The sequence below is a fragment of the Culex pipiens genome, chromosome 2 (genome assembly GCF_016801865.2).
Source record: "Culex pipiens pallens isolate TS chromosome 2, TS_CPP_V2, whole genome shotgun sequence".
Taxonomy (NCBI): Eukaryota; Metazoa; Arthropoda; class Insecta; order Diptera; family Culicidae; genus Culex; species Culex pipiens.
Genome location: NC_068938.1, coordinates 104,480,685 through 104,499,342, shown reverse-complemented (window position 1 = coordinate 104,499,342; position 18,658 = coordinate 104,480,685). Strand labels below are relative to the sequence as shown.

The 18,658-nt window shown below is 37.8% G+C and overlaps 3 protein-coding genes across 3 annotated transcripts in view; 1 reads left to right on the top strand and 2 right to left on the bottom strand.

Moving 5' to 3' along the window:
• Positions 1-18,658, bottom strand: part of LOC120427994 (alpha-ketoglutarate-dependent dioxygenase alkB homolog 4) — a 284,866-nt gene that overhangs the window by 176,436 nt on the left and 89,772 nt on the right. The gene's annotated exons all lie outside the window — the stretch shown is intronic.
• Positions 4,327-6,179, bottom strand: LOC120428439 (serine protease inhibitor 28Dc-like). The gene has a single exon (XM_039593455.2). The coding sequence runs from the start codon at positions 5,924-5,926 to the stop codon at positions 4,445-4,447; it is 1,482 nt and encodes a 493-aa protein (XP_039449389.1). The 5' UTR covers positions 5,927-6,179; the 3' UTR covers positions 4,327-4,444.
• LOC120428692 (CLIP domain-containing serine protease HP8-like) lies at positions 10,673-18,267 on the top strand. The gene is made up of 5 exons (XM_039593764.2): positions 10,673-10,817; positions 16,951-17,044; positions 17,107-17,488; positions 17,552-17,748; positions 17,815-18,267. Exons 2-5 carry the CDS (start codon positions 16,996-16,998, stop codon positions 18,225-18,227), a joined length of 1,041 nt encoding a protein of 346 aa, XP_039449698.1. The 5' UTR covers positions 10,673-10,817; positions 16,951-16,995; the 3' UTR covers positions 18,228-18,267.

The following is an 18,658-nucleotide window of genomic DNA, read 5'->3' as shown; positions in this document are numbered from 1 at the left end:
GCTTCCCCACATTGTGGTGCAGAATGAATATCACCGTGAATTTTTGTACTTTGCCTACTTTCCCGCTAAAAACGTCCTGATTCATAAACAATGAGAGTGCTTTTTCACGATTTTGCAAACAACAAAAAACTCACGTGCTGTTTGAAATTCCTACCTGTCAGCTCAGCCCTGTTTGCACTGATAACCGTTGCTTCTGGAAAGCGCGCGCTTCACAGTGTTTCGTCATTGTTTCTCGGGGATACTCGTCGACTTGCGGGTATTTCGTCACTAATGAATGAACGTTAAAAGAATAAAAAGTGCTTCTGAGCTTGAAATCCACACAAACGATTCTAATATGAGCTTTATGGCTGTTAGAACTGCTCGATGCAGTGCTTTTCAGCTGTTTCGTTTTTTTATTGTGGTTTAAGCTCTAGTCGTTGCACATGTTGGAAAAATATACAAAATTTCTGATCAAATGTACTGTACGTTTAGTTCTGTTTTAATGTTGATATTTTTTGCCATTTTCTGAGTTTTGAGCTTCAAAAAACTTAGTTTTTGTATCAAGAGTGGTTGGTAAAATGTATGATTGTTTGTTTTAGTTCATATTGTATTTTTTTTAATCTCTTCTGAGGGTAATTAAATAAACATTATGAAATGCTCAAAATTGAATTGCTCGTATTTGGTCAAAAAGTGGCTGACAATTTGACATTATGGAGGTTCAAAAAAGGATACCAAGATATCTCGTAACTGTATTGGTCAAATCATCTCACATTTTGTTGAAAACTCTTTAAGTAGGCTCCGTGAGCCTTTCATCATCAAACTTCATTTTATCTTTTTTTCCATTTCGGGTTTACTTTCATTCGTCAGTAATTACTTTTTAAAGCACTTTTCCATTGAAATGTTGAAAGTATAGCTTAAAATTTCAATTTGAATGTTGTTTTCTATTTTTTAATTATTTTTCGGACCACCAACTTTGCTAAATAAAATAAAACCAGGAATTGTTCCATTTCGAGCTGTTTCAGAGTGTCCAATATAAGAGTCCTATTTTTTTCTAAAGGTTGACCCCAATTAGGGGAAAAGCATCTCATTCCAGCGTGCCTCTAATGTTGGCATATCAGCAATTTGACATTCAATTACAGCTCATTAAAAGCGTTGTTAAACTGAAATCGAGTGATACATAGCTCAATAAGAAGTGAGCAAGCAAGTTTCTATCAAAAAATGGAAAATTAGTTGTTTAAATAGTGAAAAATTAGATGGAATTAGGAGCGAGCGCTTAACCTGCCAAACATTAAGAATTTCTCCTAATTGAACCTACAAAATGTAGAAAACTTTGTACTTAAGTAATAATTTTTAATAAACATGCTTGTTTTCATCAAATTAATTGCATATTTTTTCAATCATGAGTATAAATATAACTGTTTTTAAGATCTAATTTTCAAAGATGCTTAAACTTACAGAATTTACCATGAATCAATACATAGTTTATTGTACTCAACTGAAACATATCAATCAGTGTTCGAAATTATATTGTATAGTAATAATTCTCAAAAAAAAATGTTTTAAATAATAATGCGTGGTTTAATCAGCAACTGATATAAGGGTAATTCTACGCCAACTTACACAGCAGTTGCCCCGAACCCCCTTTTCGATTTGCTTGAAACTTTGTCCTAAGGAGTAACATTTGTTCCTGAACACGAATCCGAGGTCCTTTTTTTATATCTCGTGACGGAGGGGCGGTACGACCCCTTCAATTTTTGAACATGCGAAAAAAGAGGCGTTTTTCAATAATTTGCAGCCTGAAATGGTGATGAGATAGAAATTTGGTACCAAAAGACTTTTATGTAAAACAAGCCTTACCTGACAAACTTCGTTCTGCCTTTTTCGTTTGTTGACGTTTTTTGCTTGTTTGCTTATTCAGCCTCCTGTGATCAAAATTCTATTTTACGTAACTTTTCCTATACAATCGGCAGATTTTCTGGAATCGGTTCCAGAGTGACCAAAGTGTCAATTAGTAAGCGTATAAACCTTCCTTGGGCTTATACGAACCCAATGCAGTAGAAAGCGCATCGATCCGTTGTTCCGTATTGAACTGATTCGCGTTCGAACAAAACCATCGAAATTTTTTATATATATATAGAAGAAGACAAGCCTTACCCGACAAACTTCGTCTTGTCGTATTTTCATTTGTTGACGTTTTTAACATTTTTGCTTATTCAGCCTCCTGTGATCTAAGTTTGAGTTTACGTAACTTTTCCCATACAATCCACAGATTTTCCGGAATCGGTTCCAGAGTGGCCAAAGTTGTAACTTTTTGGCGTAAGAACCTTCCTTGGACTTATACGAACCCAACGCAACAAAGAGCACCTCGATCCGACGTTCCGTGTTGAATTGATTCGCGTTCGAACAAAACCGTCGAAATTTTTTATATATATAGATAGAATAAGAAGATTAGACGCCCGATTTGATGGCGTACTTAGAATTCCGAAAAAAAACGTATTTTTCATCGAAAAAAACACTAAAAAAAAAGTTTTGAAAACTCTCCCATTTTCCGTTACTCAACTGTAATTTTTTTGGGACATGTCATTTTAAGGGAAATTTAATGCACTTTTCGAATATACATTGACCCAGACGGGTCATTTTTTCATTTAGAACAAATTTTTTCATTTTAAAATTTCGTCTTTTTTCTAACTTTGCATGGTTATTTTTTAGAGTGTAATAATGTTCTACAACTTTGTACAACATTATTACACTCTAAAAAATTACCCTGCAAAGTTAGAAAAAAAACAAGAAACTTTAAAATTAAAATTTTTGTTCAAAATGAAAAAAATACCCTTTTGGGTCAATGTAGATTCGAAAAGTACATTAAATTTCTCTTAAAATGACATGTTCAAATTTTTTTACAGCCAAGTAACGGAAAATGGCAGAGTTTTTTTTAAACATTTTTAGTGTTTTTTTTCGATGAAAAATACGTTTTTTTCGGAATTCTGAGTTAACCATCAAATCGGGCGTACAATTTTACATAAAAGTCCCTTTGACACCAAATTTATATCTCATCACCGTTTCAGGCTGCAAATTATTGAAAAACACCTCGTATGTTCAAAAATGAAAGGTTATACCGCCCCTCCGTCACAAGATATCAAAAAACGGACCTCGGATTCGTGTTCAGGAACAAAAGTTACCCCATAGGACAAAGTTTCACGCAAATCGAAGAGGGGTCGGGGCAACTTTTCCCGATTTCGTGTGAGTTGGTAGAGAAGTACCCATAAACAAATCTATTGTTTTGTTTTGGTGAACTATTGATTCCTCTACAACCCAAGCCCGCCTCTAGACGGGCTTCGATCTAAAAAATCGCCAACATTCAATTTTCGATCATTGGAAAGAAAAACTCTTGAAATTTGAGAATAAAATAGGGTTGGGACTTTGAACTGTTTTTTTGTAACTTTGCCAATGTTTTTGAAAACGTCATTTTTTTCGGGGTCAACTTTGGCTGTGTTTTTTACCAAAATTCCCTATATTTTAGGTAAAAAGAAGTATGCAGTAATTTTTGTAGTGTCCTAGACTATATCGCCACGCATTTTTTTTACAATTATAATGATAAGGGTGTCATTCTATAGCAGAAAATGTGAAAAATAAAAATCGAAAAAGTGAATGTAAAATGCTGAAAGTACAACATGACAAACAAAAAACAAGAGAAGTAAAGTTTTTCGTTGAACAAACGTTGTTCAAAATGACACCCTGAACACGGGAAAAATAAAAAAAAAATCGAAAATAAAATTTGGGCAGTAGTGGGCTAACTAATTGATATAGAAAATTTGTATTAAAAAAATATTGAAATAACAAGCCGTAGTTTCAAGATCAGGGGCAGTAAATATTTGGCAGTACCATCTCTTAAATCAAAGTTTAGACATTTTATGGTAGATCAATTGGTATTGAATCAAGTTATGATCTCCTTAATATTTTTTTTTCTCCTTTATTTTTTATTTTGTCCTTTTTGATTATTTTCGTTCCTACCAAACTCCCTGCTCACTAAACTACAATACTGAACTCGACAGATTTTTTGCTTTCAGCCTGTCCGGATTCGTCAGGATTTCGTCTGCAACACAATAACTTTGGCTATTTACGCTATTTTCCTGAAAAGTTCTTAAAGGTTTTGACGACTTTTGCTTTTTTTTTAGACAGCCTTATGACCAACTAAGCATGTAATTTCAAAACTTGTCCACGAGATCATTTTAAACGCTGACTTCCAAATCAAAGAATGATCACCGGAAGATAATAATTTTGGGACTACAAAAGTGCCTATTCACAAAAGGAAGAATAAGTATGATTTCAACTAAAATATAACACAGGTTTTAATTGTTAAAACACATTTAAAAATACTTTATTGAGTAAGAGACTTCACGCAATCTTCCTCACAAACCAGCACGCACACCGATCTCACTCACTCAATCTAATCTTATGTCCCCCCTTAACCCGACGGATCATAAATGCTTCCGTAGAACAGTGGCAGCCGCGTGTTATCGTGTCCGATCATCATCAGGAAGGGCGTATCGATGCGCACCTGCACCGACGGCAGCGATCGGAAGATGGTGGACGCCGTCACGGCACCGCCCTCCGTGCCCTTCTCGTTGATCTCCAGCTCCACCTTGTGGATGATCTCGCTGGCGTATAGACGCTGCTGGGGCTGGGACTGTTGCTGGCTGTCGGAGAAGACGACCCGGTCCGGGTAGTAGGGGTCCGGGCTGGGTCCGAATGGTTTGAGCATTTTGGACAGATCACTGGTGGCGGGGTTGAAGAGCGAGTGGAGATTCAGCTTTTGGAGGACGTCTCGCAGGTTGATCGTGTTGGAGATCTTCATTTTGGGGATTTGGACGAGGGCCTTACGGACGGTCATTTGGGCGACCATTTGACCGATTTTTTGCGCGTTCAGATTTCTTTGGAAGTGCTGCAGGCGGGATCGGGACGAGTTGTTGGGAATCATGATGTAGAGGGCAGTCTTATCGCCTTGGTACGGGAGTCCGACGATTTTGGCGTCGTGTTCGACGGCGTCGTAGTACGGGTAGCAACCGATGACGGCCATCGTGGGGATTTCCTTGGCAGTAGATGGGTTGGCGTGGCCGTCCGGGTAGAACTTCCGGAAGGTGGTCGCTTGCTTCTCGAACATTTCCTTCCATAGTCCCTTGAAGTAGAGCGCGTTGGCGACGATCATTTGCGTTTCGGGATTGATGTAGTTGGACACGATCTGGTTGATTTTGCCGTACGTGTTGTCGCTGGCCCACTGATTGATGTAGCTTGCCGACTGCTGCGGATTACCGGAAAAGTCCATCAGGTTGATGCTGGTGTTGTAGAATCCTTTGGAGGCATCGACGAAGGTCGGGTTTACCTGGAGACCATCCTTCACGAAGAGAGCATTCGCCAGGTGGATCAGCTGAGGTTCCGGCGCAAAGTCTTCGTCGTCGTCGTCGGAACAACGATCGGTAACCCGCCACGGGATCGGGTACGTATCGGGACTGGTTAAGGCTAGTTCTCGCAGCAATCGTCCGTACTGTCGGTGGACGCCTTTAATATCCAGCTCATTAAGATTAAAGTTCAGCACGCTCTGCAGCTCTCGTTTCGTCTGGTTATCCGCTCCGAGCAGCAGGAGAGAAAGGGCACAAGCTATGCTCACGGGAGAGAACACCGCGGCGTTGCTCTGCTGGCCCAGCACGGTTCCAATGCGTCTGGCAAGCTCCGTCACCGCAAAAGATGCTGTGTCATACTGGAACTGTGGTGCCTGACCTTGGCCAGACTGCTGCTGTTGCGGGGGTGGCGTCGCCCGGTTGTTGCTCTGAACCAGTGGCTGACCTGGTCGGAACTGTTGCGGGTACTGTCTCTGCCCTACGTTCTGTGCGTTGATCCCACCGATAACCACCACCATCAACAACACCCCAACACAGCTTATTCGCACCATTCTTCACTAATAACAAAACAGTCTTCCGTTTCAGTCGGTTATGGCACTGCGGTTGAAAACCAGTTCGATGGGAAAATACGCGTTGTTCGATCGGCCGGCAGCAGGAGCAGCAGAGAGCTCCTATTTGCTTCGCACATTAGCCGCAACTGAGCCAACGAACGGCTCAACGCGCTCTCTGTATAGCTGAGAATTAATCGGCTCGTCGGGCAGAAGGTGATCAGAAAAAATATAAACCGGTAACGCATCCCCGCGAGTCACCATGGTCATGGTATCAGTAGTACGGGCGACAAAATACATGTAGGCAGCCAGGGCAGGCAGGGTTGCCAATTTACCTGGAAATGTGGTACCTTCGGGCTGATTGAGGGGAATCCCTCGTTTTCGAGGTGAAGGATAGGTGTTAAAATGATCTTTGGATATTTGGGGAAGCACGCGGGAGAAAGGTCAGCTGGGGAAGTCCGAGTTTAGTTTTGTCGATAGAGGAAGCAATGATAACACAAGCCAACAACAATGGAAAAAAAGTTACAGTACTTTCTCAATTCGGAACAACTATCTTGTCATTTTTGTTTTGCATTACAACAAAAACATTGGGCTTTAGGACCCTATTTCTGGGGGGTTTTTTTTTTGAATAGGTCCAATAAACCAAATTTACAGTTTCTGCCTTTTGGGTGTTTTTGAAACCGCCTTGTATTAAAAAACACCCAAAAAGCAAAAACTGAAAATTTGGTTTATTGGAACTTTAAAAAAAAATCCAGATTTGAACAAAACTAATTTTTTTATGCAGATCCAGAAACAACCTAGCAACACTTCTGATTCAATACAGCGACCATCGGCTATTGTACAATACAACCATGAACTCGCTCAGTGCAAAATCCAGTAAAGATCCTCGCGTATCAGCTAATGCTAAAGACGTTGACATACGCGTTCGGTCACTGGCATTTAACTTGACCCGCTAGACTACAATGTTTATGTTTGTTTGTGTCTGTTGTTGATGCATATTAAGCTTAGAATTGTTTCGTGAGTTTTGTTAGGTTGGGGAAGTTTTTTGATTGAGGTTTCAGTGTTTTAATATTATATTAATTGAATAAAACACACACTAAAAACTAAAAAGAAACCGTTCTACTATCAAAAAGACCGGTCACGAGAGGTTAGGGTTGTTTGGGTTTTTTTTTTTGCGACGATAACGGTAATGAAATAATCGTATTTTACAGATTGAAGACCTAAACAACCAACAATTGTATAACGTGCAAAGCTGTTGTTTTTGAGTATTGGTTCATGCTTTTAAGTAAACATTCAAAAACAATTCACTCAAATTCATTTTTTTTTATAATTCTTGGCTAGTCGAGCAAAGAAATTTTTGGTTGAGATATCATTGCAAAAATCATTTGAGCTATGTCAATTTGCAACCATACTCCCAAAGTGTCATATGGCAGCTTGAACCAGTTTGTCGCCGCGACCACGACCTGAGGTGGTGGGTTTTGCCGAATCCATTGCTGGGGAAATCCAGCCCGGAGTCGCGCACGCTGTTCAACGCGTCCAGCCGATCGTGATGACATCGTCGACGCACGAAACCTGCAAAAGACGAGCAGTGGAGCTCTCGTGTTTCCCGGATCGGAAGCCCGATGGATTCTTCGGATGTGTTGTTGTCAATGCTTAGAAGATTTACATACGTTTACTGTTGCAATGAATCTTGAGTATACTTCTTAAATGGGTAATTCTCCGACAACTCAAACGAAATTGGACAAAATACCCCGACCCCTTTTCGATTTGCGTGAATTTTGTCCCGAGGGGTAATTTTCCTAATCACAATTTCGAGCTCCATTTTTTGATATCTCATGACGGAGGGACGGTACGACCCCTTCCGTTTTTGAACATATAAAATACGTGTTTTTCAATCATCTGCAGCCTGATATGGTGATGGTTTGGAAATTTTGTGTCAAAGGGATTTTCATGTAAAATTGGACGTCCGATTTGATGACGTACTCAGAATTCCGAGAAAACGTATTTTTCGTCGATAAAAACATTCGACTCTCTGGCTGTCGATCTTCTCGATATCAATATTGCTTCAGCTGTCAACAGTGAAGTTTAATTCAAAATTAAATTGCAGGTATATTGAGAAAATTGCATGCAAAGTTTTCAATTGTGAAAAATGGATTCTAATCGAAAATCTGATGACACCATTCAGTTCAACGTCCAATTTTTGAAAGTAGCTGTCGAATTTTGCTCTATATTTTTTTATTTCCAAGATATAAACATTTGAGCAATTCTCTACCAAAACCGGAAATGGATTTTATTTGTATTTTTTGATTTGGCTTAAACTTTGTGGGGGCCTTCCTTATGACCAAATAAGCTATTTTGTGTCATTGGTTCACCCATACAAGTCTCCATACAATTTTGGCAGCTGTCCATACAAAAATGGTACGTACATATTCAAATAGCTGTAACTTTTGAGTGAATTTTCTGATCAATTTGGTGTCTTGGGCAAAGTTGTAGGTATTGTTGAGGACTATTGAGAAAAAATAGGTACACGGAAAAAAAAAATTGCAAATTTTTCAATCAACTCAATGTCCCAAAACACGTATTTTTTTATTTTCGAGATTTTTTGAAATGTTTTAGGGGACAACAACCCGCAACTTTTGAGCCATAGAGATACATGGTCAAAAAAATCTGCCACCGAGTTATGAATTTTTGAAAAAAATAGTGATTTTTGGAAAAAATCGAAATTTCATGCAAAGCAAATTTGACGTATTTTTTTTAATGTTAAAATTGAATTTCCAATCGAAAAGTACTTTACAGATTTTTTGATAAAAGGCTCTGTTTTCAAGATATATCTACGAAAGTTTGATTTTAGCGAAATATTTTAAGTTTTTCGATTTTTAAAAATAGTGACCATGAGTGACCATTTCTGATAATATTTTTTTTGAAAAGTTCAGCAAATTTGCTGTGAAATTGTCTAAGTGACATTGAAGATTGGACCTCGGGTCGCTGAGATACAGCAACTTTAAGAAAAAGAAACAGGAAAATTGAAGTTTCTAAGTCTAAGATCTTTTCGAAAAAAATATTTTGAAAATAATTAAATCAAGACTAGCATTTAAATGAGCGCAATATTCAATGTTTGGTTCTTTTAAAATATTAGTATTGATTTAAAAAATTTCAAAATATTTTTTTCGAAATGATCGGAAAATTTCACAAATGTTTTATGTGTTAACATTGAAAATCGGACCATCAGTTGCTGAGATATCGACATTAGAAAATGGTGGGTTGTTTAGGTGAGACTTAGAAAACTTCAATTTTCCTGTTTCTTTTTCTTCAAGAGGCTGTATCTTAGCAACCCGAGGTCCAATCTTTAATGTCTCTTGGACAATTTTATAGCAAATTTTCTGAACTTTTCAAATAAAATATTATCAGAAATGGTCACTCATGGTCACTATTTTTTAAAATCGAAAAACTTAAAATATTTCGCTAAAATCAAACTTTCGGTGGCTATATCTTGAAAACAGAGCCCTTTATCAAAAAATCTGTAAAGTACTTTTCGATTGGAAATTCAATTTTACATTTAAAAAATACGTCAAATTTGTTTTTGCATAAAATTTCGATTTTTTCCAAAAATCACTATTTTTTCAAAAATTCATAACTCGGCAGCAAATTTTTTGACCATGTTTCTCTATGGCTCAAAAGTTGCGGTTCCTATTTTTCTATTTTTTTCTCAATATTCCTCAACAATACCTACAACTTTGCCGAAGACACCAAATTGATCAGAAAATTCCCTCAAAAGTTACAGCTGTTTGATTATTTACGTACCATTTTTGTATGGACAGCTGCCAAAATTGTATGGAGACTTGTATGGGTGAACCAATGACACAAAAAAGCTTATTTGGTAAGGGAAGGCCCCCACAAAGTTTGAGCCAAATAAAAAAATACAAAAAATAAAAATGGTCGAAATCGGCCGATTTCGTAGAGAGTTTGCTCATTTGACAACGGAGATTTTTTGAAAAAAAGACGAAAGTCGCAAAACCTCGGGTCGGTGCCAATTTGGTTCGAAATCGGGATTCTTACATGTTTTCAATAGCTCCATAAAATTTGAGCTTAATCAGAAAAAATCGATTTCGAATTTGTACTTTTTTGTGTACAGTTGAAGCGAAATGACCCTTATATCTTTACAAGGAATATGTAGAATCATACCCAAAAAAGTATCACGATGGCAGGGTACTATTGTTAACAACTTTTTAAGGCTTCACCATAAAGTCAGTATCATAACGTAATCGACAATGTTCTTTTAATAATAAAAATAAACATTATGTAACTCTTGAAACTTTGTTGTGCCCAACAGCAAGCTCATATTTAATTTTGTTCTATTCTCATAAACCAAGCACTTTAACGATCTCGGTGAGCTGTGCAGTAGACAATCCTGGATGTTATAAGAACAATCTTAACAAAATTTCAACTACAATTTGCAGGAAGATTCGTTTCGAGGCCGTCAATCAGAATCAAAAGTAATCTATTGAAAAAAAAGTATACACACTACCACGACACATACTGGAAATTCTCTGCTAAAGCTAGCCAAACTTGTTAAACCTGTTTGTTGTTGCTTATTCAAGCTGTTATCATCACATTCCGCATCCGGAGCGCTGGAAGCCGCTCAGAATGAATTACGCAGTCGAGAAGAGCAAAGAACGACACGCGACCTTTCGGAGAGTCTCCGCTCAACGATTCTCAACGAGATTTCGTGAATCCTCTTCTACGAACTCTATCATCACACGGGACGAATGCTCCATCGAATCTGCTCTGTGCATGCTTCGGTCAGTTGTCTTCGCGATACTGGCTGAGCCCGACTCAGTTTCACTCGATTCGTTCATTCTCGGTTTGTTTGTTGTGGTTTGCTGTTTTACAACACGTAAGTGAGGATTCCCTCGAGTTTGCCTAGTAGTTTGGAATGCTACAGCGGGGTTTTCCCCAGAAGGCACGTCGACACCTATAGTGCACACCCCGCAGGCGTTTGTGAATGACGTAGTTTAAGTTTGAGTCGACTACTGAACCCGTTACAGCCAAGTGTGAATGTGAACGAGAACATTCTTATCGGTAGAATGGTGTAATCGCAAAAATAAAGAAACTATAAATGAAATTCCAATGCAATGTGACGCCATCACTGCTGGTGGTGGTTGATACGAAACTTTGTTGTGCACTTTGTCAATGAACTGTTATAGTGTGTTATGAATTACATAACAGACTTCATTAGAAATAATAATGCCGGTTTGCGTTTGTTTAGGTATAGTGTTACCGTTGTTGCGGTTGGTTTTACTAGAATATTTGGCACAGTTCTTGGAATTGTTGGTTATTTTCAAAGAAGTCATTGTTCAATGTTATGATAAGTTTAACTTGAAAACATTGCGCAAGATCAGTCACATCTAAATTTAATAACAGTTATTACTCATTACGACCTGCCTCGATAGCTTCGACAGCCAGCACTTGAAATCACAATTACAGTATGTAAAAAAAGTATTTACACTCCTTGGGCACTATGCACATTTTGTGATGAAACATGTAAACCGTTAAAAGTTTGACAGAACCCAAGTACTACGCTTCGTTCAGAAACTCATGCCGAACATTTTGCTACAAAAAGCTCATGAAAAGATGATTTCTATAACAAAAACTAGTACAAAAATAAAAAAAGGTGCAAACAAAAACAAAGTTATTTGTTGACAAATCACCATAATTCAAGTCTCCAAACTCCAAATAGACATCCTTGACTGATTAAAAAAATAATTCGGATTGAATATAAAGTTAAGTAACTACTTAGTTTAAAAGATTATATAACTCTGGAAATTCTGTATAAAACTTATCGAAAATTAATTTTCAAACTTTTAATTCAACTAAATAAACATTTTGGAGTGGGGGTCTTTGTATCGATAAAATAGATTTTTCGTTGGAATTTCGTACCAACCCGGAATTACGTCGTCGGAAAATACGCCGGCATCCGAACCAGTCTACGATTCACAAATTAACCTATGTGGCATCGAAAAGAGCATAAAGTTTCCGATCTTTCGATACCCAAACATCTAGGTATTTTATGTAACCAATTATTTTTCAAACAACAATTAATCAAATAATCAAGAAATTAAGTTTTTGAAATGTTTAGGAAATTTGCATGCAATATCATTTATTTAACTTAGAATTTTCTTAATTGCCTTAAAATTTTCTGTTGTAGGGATAAGCACTATTAAAAAAACGTTACTTTATCCACCTTGAGGTGGTTGGTGCCTTTCTCACATTCATGTTGTATTTTAGGTTGTTTTTACAAATTAATTTAAAAGTTTTTTTTAATTTTTTAATTTTTTTTTTCATTTTATTTTTTATAATTATTGTTTTTACCATAACAGCAATTTTCAATTCTTTTTTACCAACTCTCCGAAATAAAGGAGAAAAGGGGGGACTGTAATTGAATTTAAAAGTGCTGATATGCCAACATTAGGTGCACGATGGAATTGCATGCTGCCCCCCTAGTCTTAGTAAACAATGTCTTATGAGTTGTATATTTCAGTAAAAAGTTCGTGTAAATCTTTGTCGAGACAAAATGATGTATTCAGCAACATAACTAATACAGACTTTTTCCAGAAGAGACGCAGACACTGCTTAAGCAATGTGGAAACCGGGCGATACGCATGCTCTGCGACTCTCGCGCGTAAGCAAAAAGACCCGGCCTTTGAGGTTATGCAAAAATCACCCTTTTTTGTAGCTACAAAAAAACTTTTTCATGGCATAACTTTAAAAGTACTTCACTAAAAAGAATATAATTTAATAGGGTCCTTGGGGGACCCCAAAACGAACAGAATAAGGCGGATCCGGCCAAAATCGATTCAGCCAGTTCTGAGATAGGTTCTATCCCATTCCCCAGAATCCCATTCCCTAGAATGGTCCATTCCCCAGAATCCCATTCCCCAGAATGGTCCATTCCCCAGAAACTCAATCCCCAGAATGACCCATTACCCAGATAAGTTTTATTTTTATTATGAATGATCAGTTTTAAAGTGTGAAGTATTAAGATTTCGCCTTTATTGTGATAACTGTTGACAAAAGATAAATGTTTCCTTCTTTAAAGAAAGGAAAACGCCTTAACTTGTGATAATTGCTGACGAAAGATGAATTTTCCCTTTAAAGTTGAATTTTCTCTTATTTAAAGAAGGGAAAACTCTCGTGACTGTCATAACTGCGGACAAAAGTTGTAATTTCCCTTTAAAGTTGAATTTCCCTTCTTTAAAGAAGGAATAACTCTCTTGACTGGCTGCCAAAAGTTTAATTTCCCTTTAAAGTAGAATTTTCCCTTTTTAAAAGAAGGGAACACTCTGTTGACTTGTGATAACAATTTTCCTTTAGCAGTTATCCTTAGTAAAGAGAGTTTTCCCTTCTTAAAGAATAAAAAAAAATAGTGTGAGCAGATATCACAAGTCGAGAAGGCTTCTTTAAACCGATTCTAATATTGAATTAATGTTGAGAATTTAATATCATTATGTCAATTGACCATTAGGCGCCATTATGCCAAATTATGGTATGCCAAACGGCGCTATACTAAATGGCATTATAAATATCTCAAATGGGAAACATATCATGTTTTTCAAGGTCATAAATATTTCTGGGGAATGGGTCATTCTGGGGAATGGATCATTCTGGGGAATGGACCATTCTGGGGAGTGGGATTCTGGGGAATGGAATTCTGGGGAATGGGTCATTCTGGGGAATGGTATTCTGGGGAATGGAATTCTGGGGAATGGGATAAAACCCTGAGATAATCGTGTGGAAAAAAATCATGTCTACACACATCCCCACAGACATTTGTTCAGAATTTGATTCTGAGTCGATAGGTATACGTGAAGGTATATCTAGGAGGTGTATTTAAGAAGTTCATTTTTCGATTGATTTTATAGCCTTGCCTCAGTGAGGTGAGGAAGGCAAAAAGATACTCGGAAAAAATACCCATTTTGTTAATTGAATTTATTACAAACAAATCGATTTTGACAAACTTTAACCCTTTAGTTTTTTCTTCATTTTGTGATATGCTCTTGTGGCCAAAAAGTGCCTTTTGAAATGTAAATTGTGGATTTTTTAATAATATAAATATATTTCTTTAAAGGGTTGAGAAAACATCACGCGAGTTTCTCTTTTTGACATAAAAAAAGAATCAATAAAAAGTTTCCAAGATATCATCGATTGAAAATTTATGGCCGAATACCCTTTTTTTGTAATTTAAATTCTTTGCAGAGGGTGACGATTCTCGAGATTTTGAATTTCCTGGGTATCGAGAGATGAATTTTGAAATTTCCCGGGAATTCCCGGGACCCGAGAGTTAATTTTGTTTGGCAAAATAATTGATTTGCTGACAAAAATTCAAAACTACTAAAACAAATAAATAAATTTGTATACATTTAATATCATTAATTAAAAGTTATTCAACACAATGAAAGTGTATTATCGACATTTGAATTACGTTGTGGAAAACTATCTACGTGTTGAATTTTTTTCCCAAATCTGCTGGTATAAGTTCAATTCAATGGCTTGTTGGGACTCAAAACTCTACCGAATTTTCACTAAATAAGTTTTCCTGAGTTTAAAGAATTTGTCTGGGTAGACGTCCAGAGTTTTTTTTTAATAGGTCCTGTAAACATATGAAACACCGAGTGAAACCTAATAGTTTATTGGACCTTTTCCAAAAAAAACTCTGGACATCAATTTTTCATGATCATGATCATGATTATTGCTATAGACAATAAGAATTTTAAGCAACATTTCAAAGTAGTGTTTTCGTTTCAACTGTTATTAAGCAGTAAAGGAATATTTACAGTTAAAGGAAAACTGAACTGAACATGAACTGTAGGCTTTCCTAAACATCGTTAAAAATGCCATAAAAAATCGCGTGATCAGACAAATGTTGTTTCGAAAAATGCCACCGGTTCGTCTGGGATCGAACCCAGGCCGACTGGGTGAGAGGCAACCACGCCTCCAAATTTGAAAATTACCTTGAAGAAAAGAAGTTTGCTTATTTCAAATACCTTAAATTTTAATTTCTGAGCTTAGACTGCCAGTTTTTTTATTAGGTAAATTTGAGCTCCCCAACTTAGTGGTCGCGTCATCAATTTCAAATGTTGGATTTTTTTCAATTTTCACTTTCTGAATTTGCAAATTAAAATAAGATTGATAGAATTGAACTTAAAAATGGCTTTATGTTTGTCTTTTATGCATGGAATTTAACTCTTCGTTTGTCGCTGATTGGCCTTTTAATATTTTAAGTTAATTTTTTTTTTCAAGTATTTATAAGTATCAACATTCCCGGGAGTCTCGAGCAAATTTCCCGGGAATCAAGAGGCTCAAAAATGGCCAAATTCCCGGGAATTCCCGCTCGTCACCTTTTAGCCATATCTCAGCAATCAAAGGTTGAAGGATTTATCCGGTGAATTTTCAATACCTTCCAATAATCATTATTTTTTTCAAAACATCGTAACTTGGCGAAAAACCATAAGTCCGACATGGGATGGCAGTAAAATTTGTCAAAATCGAGTTTTTGTGATAATAATTTAACAAAACGGGTAATTTTTTCCGTGTACCTTCGTTTTCCAAACAGTCTTAATCATAACCTACAATTTTGCCGAATACAGCAAATCGCTCAGAAAATCCCTTCATTTTCGAATACATTCAAATTTTCCGATGAAACCAGGATATAGATTTTTTTGGGAACAATTAGTCCTCAGGAATGTTCAAACGGGAGGAAATTAGGAACCATATGAGTTTTAGACAATTAGGGTACCAAAACCGAGTTGATATTGATAGCCGGGATGAAATTAATAGGTTGAATTTATTTTTTGCAATATGAAAAATACCAGTGAAATACATTTAAAAAATTATTATAAGTCCCAAACCCAAAAAAGTTGATAAATAAAATTATTTTAATACCGTCATCAGGGGTGACATTGGTTCTGGAAGGTGAGATTGGGTCATCCAAATTTAATCATTTTTGTATGATCCAATCTCACCCTCAGCACTAATGTCACCCCTGACGACATTTAAAGTGTCATGATTTTCTCTAACTAATTTTTTGATTCTTCGAAGTTTTTTTTTTTTTCAAAGAATCATTGGAATCAATAAAAATTTCATAATTAATTTGTTAATTCAAACCAAACAATTAAAAAAAGTGGTGGTGTTTCCCATTTGTGAGATTCTGACAATTTTAAAATGACTTCAAGAGTATTCCCCTGTTTGGAAATTCCCACTTTTAACTCAATATATTATCGTCAGAAATATTTGCTGATTGATTCATTGCCTTTATTTGATAATGGTTAGTCAGAAATTTGACGTTTGTTGACATTTTTAACTTTTTTGCTTATTCAGCCTCCTGTGATCAAAATTTGATTTTACGTAACTTTTCCCATACAATCTGCAGATTTTCTGGAATCGGTTCCAGAGTGGCCAAAGTTGTAACTTTTTGGCGTAAGAACCTTCCTTGGGCTTGCATGAACCTAATGCAACAAAGAGCTTCTCGACCCGTCATTCCGTGTTGAATTGATTCGCGTTCGAACAAAACCGTCGAATTTTTTTATATATATAGATAGATAGATAAACAAAGGCAAAATCAGAAATTCTCTTCTAATGTTGAAAATGCGCTGTTTATTAGTAAAGTTCCGCATCGATAACCATTTCACATACCATCTCATTATAATTCAATTATAATTGAACCAGTCACTCTCAAACTATTCGCCACATGATTCACAATCGTTTCATCAACCCCAGCTCGTCACGTGGAACTCGCGTGTGGCGCGAGACTACGGAAACCTTCCGCCCAACGACTGGAGACAATCCCCCAACCATTTGCGAAATGTGTGTAAGCCAATCCCGCAAAATTCCCACCAATCTCAAGATTCCCCTTTATGTGGTAAATGCATTACAGCTCTTGGCGTTGACACACCTTTGACGAATCTTGGGCGATAGCCGTTTTCATTATAAGAAGGGAACCTTCTTCAAGCACTAATGCTTTCTCGTTCCAGAATTCGTACTGTGAAGACCATAACCCGTGAGCGGTGCTTGTTACAATGAGATTCCTAGTACTTTTAAGTATTGTCGTCAAGCTGGTAGTCTCTCGTGAGTTTCCTGTTTTGGTGTGTTTGAGTTCTTTGAATAAAGATTTTATCTTTTTTTTTTAGAAATCAGCTACAAGTCATGCACCTACAACGAAATTTGTGCGTCCATCCAAGACTGCCCCACGTACCAAAGTTACAGCAGTCTACCGTTCCGGAATTGGCCTCAAGACGTCCAGAAGCTGGCAAAAAGTAATCTGTGCAACAATGAAATGATCAACCGGACTCCGGTGCTCAGCGTCTGTTGTCCTTCGCCGTTGAACTCTCGAAGGTGCGGAATTCAGGCCGGCGATCGGATAGCCAAGGGAACCGTGGCGAAAGTGTTCGAGTTCCCGTGGATGGTGCTGCTGTACAGCCGGACGGACAGGTTCGTGTGCGGTGGCACGCTGGTCAGTGCCCGATATGTCCTGACGGCAGGTCACTGCGTCAACTCGGAGAAATCCAAAATGTAAGTAGCAATTCTCTTGTGGCGCTCCAAGGACTTATCATCATCTCCACACATTTTTTTCAGTATCTCCGTAAGGGTAGGGGAAAACGACATAAACCAGCCGATTGACTGCAACGTCGTTGACGGTGAGCCGGACTGTGCTCCTGCACCGCAGGACATCAACGTGGAGCAGATCATTCGACATCCGGGTCACAGCGATCGCTCAAAGAAGAACGACATCGCGCTGCTGCGGCTGGAACGTCCCGCAGTTCTTGGAGACAGTGAGTACCAACGAGTCTGAAAAGCAGAGACCAAATAAACTAACCAACCCCCTTTCAACCCCCCAGGCGTCATCCCGATTTGCCTCCCAAATGGATCCCCCGAGCAGCGCATCGTGGATCCTTCCTTCCTGGTCGTGTCCGGCTGGGGTCTGACCGAAAATGGGACGTCCTTCGATGTGCTCCGCTATGCGCGGGTCCCCCCGGTAAGCCTCGAAGATTGTGGCATTAAGCTGCGAGGTCTGGACGCGACGCTGCGGCTAGATCAGAGCCAAATCTGTGCCGGCGGAGTTGACCAGATTGACAATTGTGCCGGGGATTCGGGAGGGCCGCTGCAGATCATCTCGAACCAATCCTCGCGGTATATCCAGTACGGGGTGGTTTCGTACGGGCTGAAGAGCTGTGGCGTGCAGGACGAGCCCGGTGTGTACACGAATGTGATGTACTACATGAAGTGGATCTTCCAGAATGTTTTGGAATAAATGACTGATTAGTAAGGGAAATAATTAATGTTTTTATTGCCCACCGGTGTTCTTCCGCAACATTGTTCCAGTGGCCAATTCAACTCTTCTGACCATTTAATTTTTCCGGCCGTTGCAAATATTTTTCAAAGTTTATGTCGCCACCCCCCCCTCCCCCCTTTAAAATTGGTCTGAAAAATCAGGGGGCAAAAAAAATATTTTTCCAAAAAACTTCAAAATTTCCATGAAAATAGAAGTCTAATCAACTGAAAACAATCTAAAATGCATTTTCTGCATTGATAATCATATTTAGCATGTTTGGGTTTGTTTAAAAATGATTTGATTTTTTATGAAATTCCAATGTACAACACCGCAAAAATTTTCGTGAATACTTAGATATTTTGGAAACTAATGATGGCAAAACAACTGGACAGATGTATAATGCAATTCAA